The sequence below is a fragment of the Magnolia sinica genome, chromosome 3 (assembly GCF_029962835.1).
Source record: "Magnolia sinica isolate HGM2019 chromosome 3, MsV1, whole genome shotgun sequence".
NCBI classification, from domain to species: Eukaryota; Viridiplantae; Streptophyta; class Magnoliopsida; order Magnoliales; family Magnoliaceae; genus Magnolia; species Magnolia sinica.
The window spans coordinates 103,997,470-104,016,997 of NC_080575.1; the positions used below are offsets into that span (position 1 = coordinate 103,997,470).

Sequence of the window (19,528 nt, forward strand, 5' to 3'; positions counted from 1 at the left end):
GGTTTCGAGGGGTATTTATCTTGCTTTCTTCCGGATATTTCCGAAGGTGGGGCTACGGTTCGGTCATCCAGACCGTTGGCTTTGGACGCAGATTGCGTCCTGCCCCGGGGCAGGGCTCTGTGGGGCCCACCTTGATGTAAGTGTTTTATCCATGCCGTTCACCGCTTTTCTAATATCATTTTAAGGTATAATGCTAAAATGAGGCAGGTCCACAGCTCCAGTGGACCACACCAAGGAAGCTGCACTGATAATGACACTGATTTTTTTTTACCATCCAACATATTTCATAAGGTCATGTAGACGTGGATGAAGTGAAAACACAAATATAAATTTGATCCTAAACTTCTCCAGCTCTCAAGAAGTTCTTAATGTTGGAAGTTGAATCCCCAATTTGTGGTCCACTTATGCCTTGTACCTACCTCATTTTTTGGCTCATATTTTAAATTAATTTGAGAAAGTGTTTAACGGTGAGATGAAACACGTACATCACGGTGGGCTCCACAAAACCCTGAACGGATGGATTACCCTCAGGCAAGGTAGGACGCAATCCGCGTCCGTTAGTTTTATGGTCCCGACTGAGGATGCCGGATTTCCCCTCGGAAGCGGATTGCGTGGGGTGTCCATGCCACCGACATCTGACGTGGCAAAGTTAAATGGCCCACCATAATGTATTTGTTATATCCACACCGTCAATCATTATACCAAAAATAAGACAGATCCAAATCTCAAGGGACCACACTATATAAAGCAGTGGTGATTACAATTTCTTGGGGCTAGCTTAAGTTTTGGTTAAGTGATGTGTTTGTGTTTTCTCTTCAGCTGGGCCTATGTAAACTTATGAACAAATTCGATTTGGGCAGCAAAGAAAGTAAGATTTATGGCCTGTTTGGAAGCGTGGATCTGAAGCCAACGGTTCGGAACCCCCTGGATTGGAAACCCCCTGCAAACCTTCCCGTGTGTTTGGCACCATTAGAGTGTGAATCAACTTTAATTCATAAATACCTATGTATGTATATTCACAGTGGTTTAAATTTAATTACTAAATCAACTTTAACATTCTTAATTAGTGAGACGTATAATTTTTGACACTATGGTTGTGATACACCCGCTGAAATATATTCTTTGCCTGAAAATGATGAAATTTCAAGTCTTGGATGCAAAGACAAGATCATGTCCAAGTGACTAACCAATGATTTTTAATAGTTGATTAATGTGGATAATGTTTGGACGGTGCTTGACAATTTTTGGACGGTGCTGATTTACATAGACAATGTTTGGACAGTGCTAATCATTATTAGTGGGTCATGTGCCTAATAGAATAATAGTGTACAGTGACATACATGTTACACCGGCAACTATTGAAATGATTTTAGGTGTAATCTAAGTTCACACCGTGGTTTACAAACCCCCTCAAAGAGGAAACCCCTCGGATTGGCAATTCCCATTTATAACCAAGGAGATTTGAAATCCCTTCCCATCCCCTCCAATCCACCTTGCAGTTTGATTATTTTTGGCTAATATCCTAAAATGATCACAGTCGGCTTACATACATGCACCACGGTCGGGTTACAGACTTTCCTCACGTTATGAGTTGTGTGAGGGCACCAACAAGATGTTTATATGGAATCCAAGCCGTTCATCCGGTGTGCCTCCACTTAGGCACTGCACATCTCAAGAACGGGGTGGATTATGTATTACCCCGGTGTTACCCATCCGTAGGCTCACATGATACGTTGTATATTCATGCGGTACATCCTTTTCCAACCCATTTTGGTACGTGGCACAAAAAATTGAAATCGGATTGCCTACTGAGTTACTCAGTAAGCTCTCATTGTACTCGGTAAACTCAGTTGAGCCCACCGTGAATATCTGGTTTATCCACACCGTCCATCCATTTTTCCAGCTCATTTAAGGGTTGAGCCCAAAATTGAAGCGTATACAGAGCTCAAGTGGATCATACCATGGGAAAAAAGTGGAAATAATGACTTCTACAGTTGAAACCTTGCTAGGCCCTACGGTAATGTTTATTTGTCATCCAACCTGTTCATAAGATCATGCGGACATAGATAAAGGGAAAACACAAATATAAGCTTGATCCAAAACTTCCATGGCCCTAAAAATTTTTCAACGGTAGAATTTCGATTCACACTGTTTCCTATAGTGTGGTCCATTTTATTGTTGGATATGTTTCATTTTTGGATAAAGCTATAAAATAATCTGATAAAACAGATGGACAGAGTGGATTAAATACATAAATCATGGTGAACTCCACAAAGTTTACTCAGTACGCAATCCGGTTCCTAAAAAATTACGCATATCCATATCTAAAGTAGACCATGCTAGAAGCAGTGGTGATTGAATGCCAACCATTAAAACTTTCCTAGGGCCCACTTTAAGCAAATCTGTAATGTGTATTTTCCATCCAACCTGTTGATAAGAAAAGAAAATACAAAAAAACAGCCTGATCCAAAACTTTTGAGGCATATAAAATATTTTTGATGGTCATTTATCGCTTTTACGGTGGTGTGATCGAAGATTTGGATGAACTTGAATTTTAGAATAATATCTTAAAATGAGCTGAAAAACCGGATGGTGGCATGAATATACAATGCATTCATCAATGTTGGCACCACGCATTAAGGTAACACCTACTCTGCTCTTTTAACCTTCCCTAACTGGTGTTGGCGCACCCAATATGTGATGACTGGGTTCGGGTTAAGAGTCAATTATGCAGAGACGTAGTATGATCGGTTATGTGGGCCCACCATGATGCATGTGTTTTATCCGTGCCATTCCATTAATTCATACCCTAAAATAAGGGAGACCCAAATCTAGGTAACACAGGAGCCAATTGTGATAGAACACCCACCATACAAAAATTCACGGTATAAATAATTTATTTTTATTTTTCTATTTTTACCTTCATTCAGATCTGTGTGGGTTAATTGACAAATTAGATGGTAAATAAACGTCATGGTGAGAATTTTTTTATGATGGGCATTCAATCACCATTGTTTCTTGTGTATGAGTCTACCTGAGACCTAGATCTGTGTCATTGATAGGCCCATGCACTAAGATGGGCGTGCACGGCTCGATCCCATGTGATTATTCCCTTTCTCATCTACCATCCAGCGTCGCAGTCAGGAGAGTTGGAGAGACGACAAGAATACATCAACGGTCTAGGGAAAAGGTCAAAGATCTGATGGCTAGCATATAACGATCTGGAACGTGTTTGTTCCGTGAACCATATCCAAGTGAGTTGCTCTGTAAACCATACACTTTATTACACATCAGGACTGTAGTTGCTATTCTGAAGTGCAGTTTCATATCGAGCTAGGATAACTACTCGAGCTCGCCCCACGAGGGAGATCTGAACCGTTCATCAGGTGATCCCTACATTGTACGTCTTGTGACACCTGAAAAAATAAGCGGGCACGACGGCCATTCGGTCACACTTGTCTGAAAAAAATGAACTGTTAAATGAAATAAACCTGCGCGCGTGGCATATCCGATGGTCAGACGGACCTGGTTTTCAGGTCAGGAAGCATCCGAGATCCTGCTCCCTCAAGTTCCATATAGCAAATAGGGTTGTAAATAGGTGGGGCCCAGCTCTGCTCCCGTCCGTCCATTTAGATGAATTTTACATCGGCTGAAGGTCATGGCGGAGACCATTGGATCATCAAACCACCACTGCTATTTTCGCATCATGGATCCATCCATGCCGAGACCCAGATATTGACAGTTGTATTCAAGGAGGTGGTCCCATGTATGAAATGTGGGTCGAACCAGACTGATGGTCCATATCTGGCCATCCGTGTGTAGCACATTAAGAGCGTCAGGGCTCCCTGCTGCAATGCCTTGGATTTCGCTTCAGGAAGAATTAAACCCTTTGTACTCGAAGCCACGTATAGAGACGAAAGGGGATTGCATACCCAGTAAAACTCTGTGGGGCCCACACAAGCTCAAGTGGACAACACCATAGGAAACAGTGGGAATGGAATGCCTACTGATGAAAACTTCTTGAGGGCACAGAAGATATTTGTTTTTTCCCTTCATCCTTGTCTATGTGAGACCTTATGAACAGGTTGGATGACCAAAAAACATCACCATGGGCCAAAAGTTTTGGATCGAACCGATTTTTGTGTTTTCCTTTTGTCAATGTCCATGTGACCTTATGAACAGGTTTGATAACCCCAAAAAATAAAAATAAAAATTCACCGTAGGGGCCTTAGGAAGGTTTCAATGGTGGATGTCATTATCACCACCGTTTCTTGTGGTGTCGTCCACTTGAGCTTTGGATATGCTTCCATTTTTGGATGCTCTAAAATGATATGGAAAATCATTGGGTAAGATAAATACATGATGGTGGGCCCCATAGAGTTTACTCAGTAACTCAATATGCAATCCGCTCTATAGAGACACCATTTGTCAGGTGGGCCACACATGTACATTGAATAAATGCAATGGCTGTCCATTTTATCAATTGTTGTAACAGTGCAGCCCACCTGATGAATGGATCTGCCTGATTATTATTATTATTTTGTTACAGGCAGCTTGCACTCCATGGGCAGCAACTATCATTGTCCATTAACATGGATCTTAAAATTCCTCTATCCCAAAAGAAAAGAAAAAAAATCCCTCCCATCTAGTGTAGATCATTAATCACTTATTGTTCCAAGTCGTTTTGAAAACCATGTTTGAAGCCATGATCAGCGGCACAAGTGAACAACCCACACCAGCAGTCAGGTGGGTCGCAACTCCTATGTAAACATGCCCTGGCCCAACACTCAAGCTGGTCTACCCACACTAATACTCATCAGGTGAGCCGTGAGCCAATTCATAGAATATGTACTGTTGGTGTATTTTTTCTAACCACTGAATTTTCAAACCCACATGACCACTGATAGGTAAGAGTGCCTGATTTTTAGGCCAATGTGTAATCACTGCTGGGCCCACCTGATGAGTGCCCTGGAATTTGCAAACCCATTGCCAAGCTGGCATGTGTACTGCAAATGGCCTCTTCAATCTCTCCCGGAGCAAATGTATCTACCACTTACCTGATGGCAGCAGTGCACCAAATCTCACAAATAAATTGGCAAACCACCCATAAAATAGAACTTGGTAATATGTTTGAATTATTCTTCTAAATAGAAAATAAGTGGAAAGCAGTTGAAGAAGGCTAATGATGACCCATGCTCACAAAAGGAACATAAATACATGCATATATACCCCCTAAAACAGACATTAGTGGTAGGATTTTAACAGTTCTGAGAATCCTTTCAAGTTCTTCCTACTTCCTCAACCTTGACATCATGTGCTCACACTTCTGTACAGGGGAAAAAAGAAAAAAGTGTAAAAAAAAAAAAAAAAAAGAACTTTAAAATATTTTACAACTGGACCTGATCATGACTAGTGCAGATTTAACTTTAAGGGCCTCTCATTTTAGTTAACAGTGATTATGTATTAGAAATCTCTAATACATACTCACTGTTAACTAAAACAAGATAAACTCACTGTTAAGATGTCTAGCAAACAGGGCCCGTGATGTGAGATGGGCATCCACCCCATCATTCAGACGTACCCTTCCATGGTGGGCCATGGGCCTAAAATTTAGGCCAATCCATGAATTAGGTGGGCCGCACTATAGACAACATTTGAGAGTGGATATCCACCCATTAAAATTTTCATGATCGTTTATAGGGTCCACTACGATGTGTTTTAGAAATCCAGCCCATCCATTATGTGTGTCCCCACCAAGTGCTTTTAGATGAGGGGTCACATCAAGTTTTAGCTGTATCCAAAACTCAGTTGGGCCCCAACAAGTGCTTTTAGATGTTTTAGTCTTGATTTCACACTGTTTTAGATGGTATGGCCCACTTGGGTTCTAGATACAGCTGATTTTTTGCACATCCCCTAACCTAGAAGGGACCTACCCAATGCATGACTTGGATGTCCATCACAGTGGGGCCCACACAGCTTGACCTCATGGTACCATTTCCCATATATATGTCCATTAATCTTTTCACTACTTTCAGGTTGACTTGGAACCTTGTTCTTATTGAGTTTTCAAACCTTCGACAGATGAACCAAAGAAGGTTGACCAAATGTAAATCCGTTTTGTCCAAAAATTTTGGAGAACTGACAAATATTTCCATTTAGTAAACAACATCACGGGAAAAAAGAAGTTTTTTTAGGGAGCAAAAGAAAGGTATTTTCATCTCGTTTGTTTGAATATTTTATTCAACAGCTAAAACTCCTTTCCCTGCTCTTGACTGTTGATTTCTTCTAATTGGAAAAAAAAAAAAAAAAGGCAACACACTTGCTTCAAACGATTCCCATTATATTGTATTAGGGTGCATTTGGTTGCACAAAATATTACGAAAGATAATGATATGTTACGATTGATCAGTCTAATTTGGAGCAGAATATCATGAAATTTCCTGATAATTGGTGCAAACAAACACATCCATTTTATGTTTATATGAAATTATGCTTTTGTTTTATCCCATGGCTAGTAAAGCAAAGGGATGAAGTTGGTAATTCTTTCCAAGTTGTGGAAGAAGATTTACTAATTGTGTTGTCTAGATAGTTTAATAAAATTTCCTTTCTGAATTGTATAGAGCAAGGAAAAGTACTAACATGTTCAGTGTGAGGTAGATACTTTCCATCGAATGTCAAAACCACACGATCCTTCCCATCAACACCTTTAACCTTATCGACGGAGCAGTAGAAGTCTATTGCTGACATACTAATACAAGGAAACAAAGTTACTGTGCAATAAAATACCATGAAATTGAAGTTAACAGAAAAGGACTCGTAAGAGTTTTATCTGTTCAGTACATATGACCCCCCCCCCCCCCCACCAAAAAAAAAAAAAAGAAAAAAAGAAAAAAAAAGAAGAAGAAGAAAAGAAAGAAAGCACACACCCACACCCGCATGCATGCAGACATCACAGACACACACTTCAGATTATCCTTCGTTTCCTAATCCAGATCACCATTTGCAATCCTGATTGATCGCTAACTACCCTATGGTTTACGATCCGGATCATGATTTCAATTGGTACTTTTAGCGACATATATTTGTGCTCGTGCACTCTTTTGAGTAAGTTGTAATTTGGAATTTTCCACAATGGTATGTGTATACTACAGTTTCAGTGCATCGCTTGAAAAGTTAAATATAATACTATGATGTAATAGTACAGAGAAGGATGTTGCTCAAAAAATTAGACTTAGGTGGATGAAGTGGAGATGTACCTGATCGATGCATACCAATCAAACTGAAAGGGAGGTTTTATAATACGTCACAGGACCAACCATACTTTATGGGACAGAATGTTGGGGAGTCGAGGAACAACATGTTCAAAGGATAAGTGTAGCCTAAAATGAGGATGTTGAGATGGATGGGTGGCAACACGACGAAGGATAGAATTAGAAATGAATGCACTCAAGAGAATCTAGGAGCAGCAACAATAGGTAATAAGACAAGGGAAAGTATACCAGATGGATTGGCCATGTGCAATGGAGAACAAGAACTCCACCGGTTAGGAGTGAGTTGGTTCAAGTTGAAGGCTCTAAAAAGGCAAGGGGAAGGCTTAAAATGACATGGGTGGAGGTAGTAAGAAAATATTTGATGACCTATAGTTCAACTGAGGATATAGCTGCTGATAGAGCTGTACATGAACCGAGTAAGCTCGGTTATCTTGCTTGACTTGAATTAGAAAAGCTCGACTCGACTCGGCTCGAAACTGGGTTCGAGCCAAGTCGAGCTGATTTTTTTAGGTCGAAAAAATTTCAAGCCGAGTCCAAGCTAGACCGAACTCGACTCGACTCGGCTTGAAACTGGGTTCGAGCCAAGTTGAGCTGATTTTTTGAGGTTGAAAAAATTTCGAGCTGAGTCCGAGCTAGACTGAACTCGACTCGACTCGGGTCGGAACTTGACTCAGTTCGAATCGATTCGACTCAGATCAGGTTGTTCACTTAGTATAAATATTTTGTATATATTTATATATTTAAAAAAATTATATATTATATACTATTTATATTATAATATATATTATATATATTTAAAACTATAAAACCTAAACTCGAACTTAGTTCGTAGGCTCGAACTCGAACTCCGGTCGAAAGATTGAGCTCAAGCTTGGCTCGAGCTGGCCCGAGCCAAGCCGAGCTGCCTAGTCAGCCTCAAGGACTGAGCCGAGCTGAGTTTGAGCTGGGGTAGCCTGCTGGCCAAGCTGAGCTGAGCTGGGCCAAGCTTGACTCGGTTCAACTCGTGTACAACTCTAGTTGCTGATAGTGACATGGTGGAACAGGATTCATGAAGCTGACTCCAATTAGTTGGGAAAAGACTTAGATGATGATGATGATCACCTCCACTACCACCATCATTATAGCCTTGTCCCAACTATTTGGGCCCAGCTTTACAGATCCTGTTTCACCAAAATAGAGATTCGGAACATGAATTCTCATAGGTAGCATAATACTATGCTTGAAATATTTATAATAATATTCAATTTGACACATAAATTACAACAACAATTTGTGTCTGCAGTTATATAACACATACTTGATAGTTCGTACAGGAGTGACCAAATGGTAATGCTCATACTGCATGCCCATAGCCATACCATGCACTTGAGTGACCTGCATTCCAGGTAACCGTGACTCATGCACCTATGCTGCAATTACACCTCACACGTTCTTTCTTACTCTTTTGAAGCAGACAATGAAATCATTTTTGCATGAATTCTTGGTATAATAAAAAGCTCTCTCTCTCTGTCTTTTATTTTTATTGCTATCTCTAACAATATGAGAAAATATCAAGAACTCCAAAAACTTGCTGACTTGATAACACAATGCCTATGCAAATACTGAAGATGATCCAAACCACCACCTCTATTGTAGTAAATCTGCAGCCTCCAAGAATAAATGGCACAAGAACAAACCTTGATCAAGTCAATCAATGCCTATTTCATGACTTCAAAAGTTAGGCTTAACATCCCAATCTTCAACACCAAAGCTTCCCATCTCTCCTAGACAACCACACTCCTTGTTATTGTTGAAATGACTACATTATACTGCTTATAGTACAAAAATCCGGTAGAGGAAACCCTCTGTGCTGTCAAAACTGATCATTGCTGGAAAGCGAAACATCTCTATAAAAAGTCTCTTTAACCGGGTGGTATGCTTAACCCCCAATCTTCTCATTGCTCATCTCAATCTTATATATTGAAGATCCTACTTTTGTAGTCTCTTCGGGTAATAACCATTCCACGATAGGCATTAGGTTTCACCAGCAATAATGTGTGCTCCCACAAATTTCCCTTCAGCCATCCAATTGTATGGACCTCAATAATTCATGAGTTTACTCTTGGTCTTCATAATGCATGTACCGTTCTTGTTACAAACAAACTCAGAGCAAATCTTCAACAGAAAGGGTAAGAGCAAAACACACATCTCCAGAACAAAGCTATCTCTGTTTTTTCTGGAAGCACACACTATCATTGTTGATGAGGACATAGCACACACACGCCTGCACGCCGCCTACAGCGCACGCATACCACCACCCCTACGCACGTATGTACGCAGAAGGAGGATCCCGTCATCGATCTGACTCGATGACGATGTCCAGGGAGGGCCTCCTAACTAGAAGACAAGTTTTGGTTAAAAAAGTGGGCCCGATAGTCAAGAAAAACCCATCATGGGATCTCATGATCGTGACTCACTCGTCGGATTGATTTTATATTTTAGGTTTTGCTTATTGTTATTATTTAGAACATCGTGAACGCTTTAGATTTCTTTGTTTGGTTTTTATTTTAGTTTACTTCATCTCCAAGTAATAGGTTGCGCACATGGTGCGAGTTTTTGGGGTTTAGGGTTTTCCCTATAAATAAGCACCCTTTGTAGTTCTTTTCATTCATTCAAGTTTAATAAAAATTCCTGCTTTATTTTTCTGCTCTCTTCGTGAGTTGTGGAAGAATTCAAAAGTGAGTGCGAAGCCCTCCCTTCTTCGAAGGGCTAATTACCGTGATGCGAAGCCACATCTATCCCCATCCGCCCCTACCCTCTTCCATCTATATCTCTCATCTTCTATCATCATTACTGCTTTGAATTTCTCAGCTTTTGCAGCTATTCATCCCCCTACAGCTAGTTTACAAATGGACCTGTAGGATGGCTGAAACTTCGACGGAGCACTACGCCTCGACCTTACGTCGGATCGTCGTCAAACTTAGAGGGATTAGAGGTCTCCCCTGGCCGACCAAGGCCTAGGTATCACTTTGGGGAGGCGGGCTTCCATCACACGTGCGGCGAGCCCACCTGCGCACGTGCGTTAGCCCCGGGCCATCATCTGCACGCAGGAGCTTTCTCCGGGTCATGTTTTTCTCTTTTCATTCATATTTCTTAAACTCTAGCCTTACTTTGCATTAGCCCTAATTTATTTGCCTTTTTTTTTTTTTTTTACCTTAGGGTTCCTTGAATTGAAATTGGGGAATCCCTTAGATTAGGGACTGATTTTTATGCATGTGTGGTTGATTTCTATTTCCCTTTGACATCGTTTGGTTTATAATTTTTATTGGTCCAGTCCTAGCCTGTGTCTGCCTAGACCCGCATAGATTCCCCTTTTTAATTGAATGATTTGGATTGTCATGTGGGATGTGGAATTTGTGTAACTGTTTCTGAATTGGTATGATTTAAGCCTGAATTCTTGCATCTCATACTTAAATTTCATGTCCTACATCAATTGTTGTAACAGGAGGTAGATCTAAAATAGAGTGCTCTAATTATTCCTCTTCAATGGTTTGGCCTTCAACTGCTTGCACAATCTTAGTTGTGATGCTCCTTTCACATTGCAATCATGTGCAAATTGAGAGGGAATCTGCTTGTAGCATCTTCTCACTTAGCTTTAGTTTTGTATGTCTTCCTTAACGCTAGTTCTCACTACTATATCCCCATGCAATTTCAACTTCAAGAAAATAAAACCAAGAAGAATAATATTCTTAGAGATGCAACCACGTGTTCACCATGGTAGAGCTCCTTGCTTGAGAATAAACTCAAACAACTACAAGTAAGAATGAATGCTTTCATTCAATTTCCCAGAAGCATCAGTATAAAAGGTGAAACGATCATTTACAAAGTTTTAAGGAAACATAAGCAACTCAACCTACTTCTTGAAAAAAAAAAATTAAAAAAGAAAAAAAAAAAATCAACTCAACCTCCGCATGCAATGAGAATATGAGATAAGATGTTTTATTTTTCAACTTACAAAAACAGCTAACCAACTTTTATCATCAAAGGATACAAACTCAACTAAACTAGGTAAAATGTCAAATATAGCTTGGACCTGAAAAATCTCCTAAACATGGGGCTACAAAAGACTTCCTTAAATATGAGACCGACTGTAACTTATTTATTTATTTTTTTTTATTTTTAAATTACCAAATAAAAACCATTACTTTTCAATTTCCATTTTTAAGAACTCCATATTACTCCAAAATTCCAATACTACACACGGTGTAGATAGTAATCGATTTGAATCAAACCAGTTTGTCGCTGTAGACAAAAGATTAACCAAATCACAAAAAGATGGTGCTAGAGTAAGGTAATAGTTTGCAACACAGTACCATGGGGGACCAATTACAACAAAACTCTCACAACAACATCCACACATTCAAGAGACTAGAACAAAATTATCTAAAAGATAAAAGAGACCATGATTCTACCTCATCCAACATTGATAATGCCAATTTATGTTCACCATAATCAAATCCTAATAGTTAAATAGTCCTAATATAATCAGTTGTGCAAATAATTGATTAAACCTAAGACTAGGACCGCATTTTGGATGCAAAAAGGAATATAATTGTGAACATTCAGTTCAATCGAGACCAAATTCCCAATAGAAAGAGCCAATCGGCCTACACACCACTCAGCCACTCTCTACTAACATGAGTACACAACATGATTGGCTTAGAGGTAAAAGATCTAATTTCGTTAAAAACAAAGCACAGCTCTTGCGGCTCAGCCCTCACTTTTTTGGCCCCTTAATTACATTGGATGAATCTCCTTTAGACATAATCACACCATTAAACTTCCTTAAAAACTGTAAAGAGCTGAAATGATGATGTTTCCTTTGATTTTCCCTTGCAACATTGCACAAGAATCGACTCTTCATTGAAGATTCAATTCTTTCTTTCCTTCCAAATTTCCCAACAAAATGCATATGGAAGCAAATGCCAAAGCACCTTTCCTATTTCCCTTGAAAGGGCCATTTCCCCATCTAGTGAACACCTCGTTAAGCTTCACACCAACACCCCCCCCCCCCCCCTAGCTTGTTAGTACACACTTCATTAAGCTTTCCCTAACATACCAAGCAATTTCATAAAAGATGGGCAAAATCAACCCACATCGAGCTAGCTACTAAGTAATGGAGGAAGATGGGGAATTCCTCTTCCTCACACAGCACACACCTGTTAAGAAAGTTGAAATATCTTTGTTTCTCATGGTATTGAAATCCCATCTAGATATTCGTAGTTTTAGCCTAATCTAGGTTCCTGTAAACGAGCCTTGGGTCAAATATTTTTTTCACCTACCAATCTTACCATTGCTGCCATCATAATCTAATCAAGGTCATTGGATTTGAATCCCGGTAATTACAAATGCTTTGTTAAGATTTGAAGATGTATCCAACTATCTATCTATATGAAGGAATTATACCATGCTCTACCAGAGTATAGTGCACACACACTCTTATGTACACATGGCATTTGTGTGGCTCAGTCGAAACAATCCAAATCATGGGTTCCACAGCAGATGGGATATAAGCCAAAAACCATGCTGACAGGACCATCCTAACCTTCTGATTAATTGACAGTTGGTTGGTGTTCAAGAACTTGAAAACTTGACCAGACTCAATGTCTTGTTGGGTTGGGTCAACTCGAAGATTACTGTATCTTAACTTGACTAGATTCAGCATTTAATAATTAAATTAAAAATACTTATAGTGGAGACATATACTAACAATAGTTATCTTAAGTTAAAGTATATAAAATGGGGAGTTATTTGATACTCTGGCAGCATATGATGCTTGACAAAGAAATTGTATGCATGGCATACATTGTCTCCAATTAAACCAAATAAATTGTGGAACCGACTGTCACTAAGTGACAGTGTTAAAATCAGATTGGTTGAACAATCCTAGCCTCTGATTTGTGATACTTATGTTGAAATAGAACCATTGTATGTTTCTCATTATTAATTGTCCAATAAATGCCCATCAATCCAATATTAAAACAATCAAACAAGTGCAATGTTTGGTTCACGATATATATAAACTGGGACTATAATTTGGACAGTTTATCTTGAATAATATGCCAGGCATGCAATTCCTAAGCAATTTGTAGGTGCTTGTGTATCATTCATCACACTGCCAGAGTATCAAAGTTTTTCCCATACAAAATAAACAAAGTGAACAAAAGTATTGCGCATCGTCTGCTGGTTACAGGCGTTTCCTCTCTTTGATAAGTTGTGAGTTCGAGTTTCACTAGCAACTTTTCACTTTTACCTGTTCACCAGGCGAGTGTGTAGGCATGACTCATCGAGTCAGTGAGCCGACTTGACGAGTCTTGTTCAGCCAATACTGACTCATGTTCAGGAGAGAGTTTCCTAGTGACAGACTAGGCTCAAAATCTCACCGAATTGAGTTGACTCATCCGAGTTTAAAGTCAATTCACCGAGTTTTGAGCTGGAACCGTTGATTACTCCTTGTAACTGTCCATTTCACCACCACCAAGCAGATGGTCAGGTTGTCTGTTCAGTGTTTTTATTTATTTATTTATTTTTTATTTATTTAAATACGAACAATCATCCAGAGTGCAGGCCGCAATTTGGATGGTTTGGATTGAGGTAAGTGCATGTGTAGGAGATGCCTGAGCAGAGCAAGGTAGAATTCCTCATCTACATATCTGCCCTGTATTACAGAAATACAAAAATCCACCCAAAATCGTAAAAAATCTCAAATCGCAGAATCCAAACTAGGGATTTGAGGACTTACATGCCATCTCCGAATTCCTCATTGATAATTTCTTTAATGCTCTCGCCGAAATGCATTACAGCTTCATTCAATCTACAAAAATAAATAAATAAATAAATAAATAAATCAAATTCATATTCATATTAAAAAAAAGAGGAAGGAAAAAAGGAAAAGAAAATCCACCGGTAGATAGCGGGTTCTTGAATGATGTGGGGATCGTAGGATCTCATGGGCGGCTTCATCATCTCGGCGATGAGGTCTTCGCTCAGCTCGGGCAGTGCTGCCCGCAGTATCAGGGCAGTATCGGCCTGGAGCTGAGCCTGCCTTCTAAGGAGCTGAGCAACGTAGACGTTAGTCAGACCCGTCTCCGCCGAGATCTGACTGAACGTCTTGCCGGAATCTCGTTTCACGGCAAGGAGACGGCCGACGACGCTCGCCTTGCTGCTCTCTTCCATTTCTTAAAAAAACCGGGCGCTGATTGGGTACACCGCCCGAACCTGGACATAACTATGGACGGATGGTCCTGGCTGGGGCTCTGTGGAGCCCTCCTTGCCGTTTGGTTCCATCCCCCACTGTTTCCTGTGATGTGGTCCACTTGAACTTTAGATCTGCCTCCCTAATTAGCTCATCCACTAAAATGATCTTTCAAAACGGATGGACGGCTCGGATAAAACACACACACCAAGGTGGGCCGCACAGAGCACCTTACAGGACCGTCCCTCTCGGAAGCGTATTGCCTCTGACCCAGTCACACAGAGATATCTCTCTGCCCGGGCCTGTGTGGGGTCTACAGATATGTCCGTGACAAATCCACTCCGTCAATCTGTTCTGAAAGACCCAAACAGTGCAGGATTCTAAAAATCAGGTAGATCCAAAACTCAGGTGAACCGTACCAACAAAAAAGTGTGAACAGCAACATCAACTGTTGAAACCTTCCTGAAGATGACCATGATGTTTATATGTCATCCAAACCGTTAATAGAATTATTATCACTCAGATAAAACTATAGGAACCAATATCATCCTAATGCAAAACCTCTGTCACTGCCCAGCATTCAATCTCAACTGTTTCGCGTGGTATCGCCAGTATGACTTTTGGATCCGCCTGATTTTTAACATCCTGCCCCATTGTGGTCTTTCAAAACAGATGAACGGAGTGGATTTTTCACGAACATCTATCTAAGCCTCACATAACCCTAGGCACAAAGGTATCTCTGTACCCGAGTCACAGGGAATCCACTTCCATCCCTCACCGTCAAGAGCGGATTACCTGTTACCCAGGCAACAGCTTTAGTGGGTGTTACCCTTACTCGGAGGGGCCCACTTTAATTGACCTGTTGTATATTCACGCCGTCCGTTTTAGCATATCAATTTAAGAAGTTATGCCAAAAATTAACCAGATTAAAATCTAAGGTGGACATTAACCACTTGGAAAAGTAGTAAAGTACAGTTTAAAGTTTTTTTTTTAATTTTATTTTATGTCATGAAAGTTTCGTATCAAACTTATATTTTTCTTTCATTCAGGTCTGTTTGATCTTATGAATGATAGGTGTGGTCCAACTGAGATTTGGTTATACTTAATTTTCGAAACTATATCTTAAAATTGGCTGGAAAAACGAATGGATGGTGTGGATATACAAAATATCATCAATATGGGCCCTACTGTAAGGGTAACACTCGCTAAGGTATTACCAGGAAACGTATGATCCGCTATCCTCTTTTATCTAGTCCCGGCGGCGGTTCTACTCAATCTGCGGAAAAAACAAACGCCGCCCTGTCTGCCTTTTATCAAATTACCATCCGTTAAGGATTAATACCTTGGTAGGGTATGATGGATGATACACAGGCTCGTAGAAACTAATTACAAAGTAAACACGTGGTAATAAGTACGTACATTAAACCGTCCATATTATGTTATCCAGCGAGATGGCTCATGAACAAAAAAAAAAAGCTTATTTTATTATCTGACTATAGGATCGGTGGACGTGTACATTGGACGGTTAAAATGAGAGAAATAAAAATCCAGCGGTACCATTTCCAATGAATCGGACTGCCTGTGACACAAGCGTAGAGATATACTTCTGCCCGGGGCTGTGTGGGGTCCACAGAGATTCCGTGAAAACTCTACTCCGTACATATGTTTTGAAAGAGCACGATAAGTCAGGAATTAAAAATTTACCCATATACAAAACTCAGGTGGGCCACACCAAACGAAACAGTGGGAACGGAAACTTCCACCGTTGAAACCTTCCTGGATCTTACCATGGTATTTATACGCCATCCAAACCGTTCATAGGGTTATAAAAACTCAGATAAACTGTATAACAAATATTATCCTGATACAAAACTTCTGTCACCCTAGGTATTCAATATCTACTGTTTAGTTCGGTATGGACCACTTGAGTTTTGGATCTACCCGATTTGTATATTCCTGCCCTATGGTGATCTTCTAAAACGTATGGACGGAGCGGATTTATCACATACATCTCTGTGGGCCTCACATACCCACAGGCAGGGGAGTATTTACCTGCCGGTCAATCCGCTCGGATAGTGACTGGCGAACAGTTGGTTGCACGATCTAGTCCGTTTTATCTGTATTATGTCACGTGTCCTGAGTACCGCGCATCCATGTGCGCATGATCGGGCCCACTTTCAAAGACGCACCTGTACTTGAAGTGGCTAGTCTTGCTGCTTAAGTGATGTCACCACATTATACGGCCCATCATGAAGTATGTGTTATATCCATGGTACATACATTTGGAGAGATCATTTCAAGGCATGAACTAGAGAATGAGGCAAATTCAAACCTCGAGTGCGCACCATGACAGAAAAACATGGGAAGTGGATGCCTACCATTAAAAACTTCCTTCGGCTGTAGAAGTTTTCAACCAAGCTGATATTTGTGTTTTCTCTTATTTCATGTATATGTTAACTTATAAACCGGTTGGATCTTAAATAAACATCACGGTGGGACCTAGGAAGGTTTCAATGGTGGGTGTCACTGTCCCCACTTTTTTGTAGTGGGGTCCACTTGAGCTTTGGATCTGCCTCATTCTTTGGATCATGCCCTAAAATGTTCTCTCCAAATGTATGGATAATATGAATATAACACATACTTCATGGTGGGGCCCACAAAATGTGGCCTGCTGTCAAGTTCAGTAGCTAATCCGTGTCTGTGCAGCCCTAACCGTGGGGCCCACCTTGATGTATGTATTCCATATCCATGCCGTGCAATCGTTTTTCCAGATTAATTTAGGGCATAGGCTAGAAAATGAAGTAGATTCAATTCTTAGGTAGACGAAATAGTGGTGATTGACCATTAATGAGCCGTAAAAGTTTTGGATGAAGCTGATATCTATTTTTTCCAGGTTTATGGATGTTTATGGATGAAGCTGATATGTGTTTTTTTAGAGGTTTATGTTAACTTATCAAGAGGTTGGGTGGTAAATAAGCACTATGGAAACATTATATTAGGCCCTGGAAAATTTTAACGGCAGAGAGTTCAATCACGAGTGTTTCTTATGGTCCACTTGAGATTTGGATCTTCTTCATTTTTGGCATCATGACCTAAAATGATCTGAAAAAAATGGATGGACAGTGTGGATATAGAATACATACATCGAGGTGGGCCCCATGGTAAGGGCCGCACCTAATTCCCTCCCGTAGTTTGTCAGCCTTTAGCCTCATGCTAGTTAGGTGTGGCAATGAGTCGAGCCTAGTTTCGAATGGGATTGGATTTTTTTGTTAGTCACAAACTAGGCTGGGGCCAGCCATGTATGACCCGATCAATTTTTAGGCCAGGCTTGGGCTCTAAATCATTTTAGCCTGACTGAGCCAAGCTCAGCTTATGTCACACCCTAAGATTTGGTTACCCGAATAAGACTACTCAATGCAGACTACTTAATGTCCAAATTCTAAGCACGTGAGCTACAATTTATATATTATCATTAATGCATAAGTAAATACTCAATCTCACAAGGCTATGTACATATAAAACAAAGGAGGACAACTACTAATTTCCAAACTTAATTAAGCAACATAGTCCATACATCTGTAACTAAAACAACTAATTAAATTAAATAACTTAACTTATTACATTAACATCGAAATTTCAAACTAAACCTAATACAATTAATAATAAAAGGTCCGCCTGCTTGAAATATTCCAACTCGGCACCTGTATGGTTTAAATTTAATGTGAGTACAATGACTCAATATGATCGTTTCAAACACAAATTTGAAGTTCTAAATTTCTTATGTCTTTAAGTAAGTAATATATATTTGAAATAAACATAACAATATGACTTATGCTAACATTAAGTAAAACGAATGTAAAAATTGTATGCATGCAATACTATTTGATAATTCGACGTAATTAATTAAATAAACATCCATGATTAATTACAATACCGTACTCAGTGTATGACCACGTTGCATTAACGCTCACACATTGATACCTCGTGGTGAGGGACCCATTTATATGTTAGCTAGTCAGACTACTGTTCCAATTGTACTTTTGATGTATGTCCATGCACACAATTGTACTTATACGCCGTACATAAAAGAGAGTCCAAAGGATTCAACGAGTTCTAGGGTCTTTCACCCAGGGGACACGATTGCTCTAATTGCTGACTTTAGGGTTTCTCACTCAAGGGACATAATTGCTTTACTTGCTGGCTTTAGAGTCTCTTAACTAAGGGACACATTTGCCCTACTTGCTGATATAAATATAATTTTTTTTTTTATAAATTCAATAAAAATAGAAGAGTAAGAATGACATGAACTATTATAAAATCAACAATAAAATAATTTAATAAATCTAATTTTTACGTTACAATGCCCAATCTATATAAGGTGCATAAATTTAATGCTGATAAAATTTAGTCTATAAAATTGTAAAAAGACTGTTTACTGTAACCGATAGTAAATTTGGATTTTCTGGGGTACAGGTCATGTTTTGTAATAGTGTAGACATTTATACCAAAGCCCTTGACTTTTCTGAAAATTTTATTTGAGCTCTGAATTTGTGATTTTCTTTTTATATTTTATTTATTGATATAACAAATTAATTTTTAAAATTTTGAAATAATATAAAAATTATAATATTAAATTCTAACTTAAATAATTATTTAATCATATATATTAAAATTTATATTAATTGCCAAACACTATATTCTATGATTCTTAACAATTTCATAAATAATCTTAATCTCATTTAGTTAATTTCAAATATATTTAATTATTAATATTTAAATTGAATTCGTATTCCAAGTGAGTGTAATTACTATTAATTTTATAAATAGTAACTACAAATTAAATTATAATATAAACTTATAACTCAATTAAACATTTTAAGGTAATTCTTAATTTAGGTTAATAAATCAACTAATCTAAAGTCCTAAATTTATAATTGTATATGTTAGATTTATGGAATTAATTATTCTAAAATGTTAATCATATATCAAATTAAAATTTTAAAATCTTTAAGAGGATTTATGC

General features: G+C 39.1%; 1 protein-coding gene and 1 long non-coding RNA gene across 2 annotated transcripts; both read right to left on the reverse strand.

The window, feature by feature from the left end:
- Positions 1-3,187: 3,187 nt before the first annotated feature.
- On the reverse strand, positions 3,188-3,918 carry LOC131238672 (uncharacterized). The gene is made up of 2 exons (XR_009168012.1): positions 3,526-3,918; positions 3,188-3,416 (listed from the first exon to the last, which is right to left on the reverse strand). It is a non-coding gene; the product is annotated as an uncharacterized LOC131238672 (long non-coding RNA).
- A 1,174-nt stretch (positions 3,919-5,092) lies between these two features.
- LOC131240510 (cyanate hydratase) lies at positions 5,093-14,535 on the reverse strand. Its single transcript, XM_058238779.1, has 4 exons — positions 14,215-14,535; positions 14,053-14,124; positions 6,640-6,748; positions 5,093-5,326 (listed from the first exon to the last, which is right to left on the reverse strand). Exons 1-4 carry the CDS (start codon positions 14,484-14,486, stop codon positions 5,291-5,293), a joined length of 489 nt encoding a protein of 162 aa, XP_058094762.1. The 5' UTR covers positions 14,487-14,535; the 3' UTR covers positions 5,093-5,290.
- Between the last annotated feature and the right edge of the window lie 4,993 nt (positions 14,536-19,528).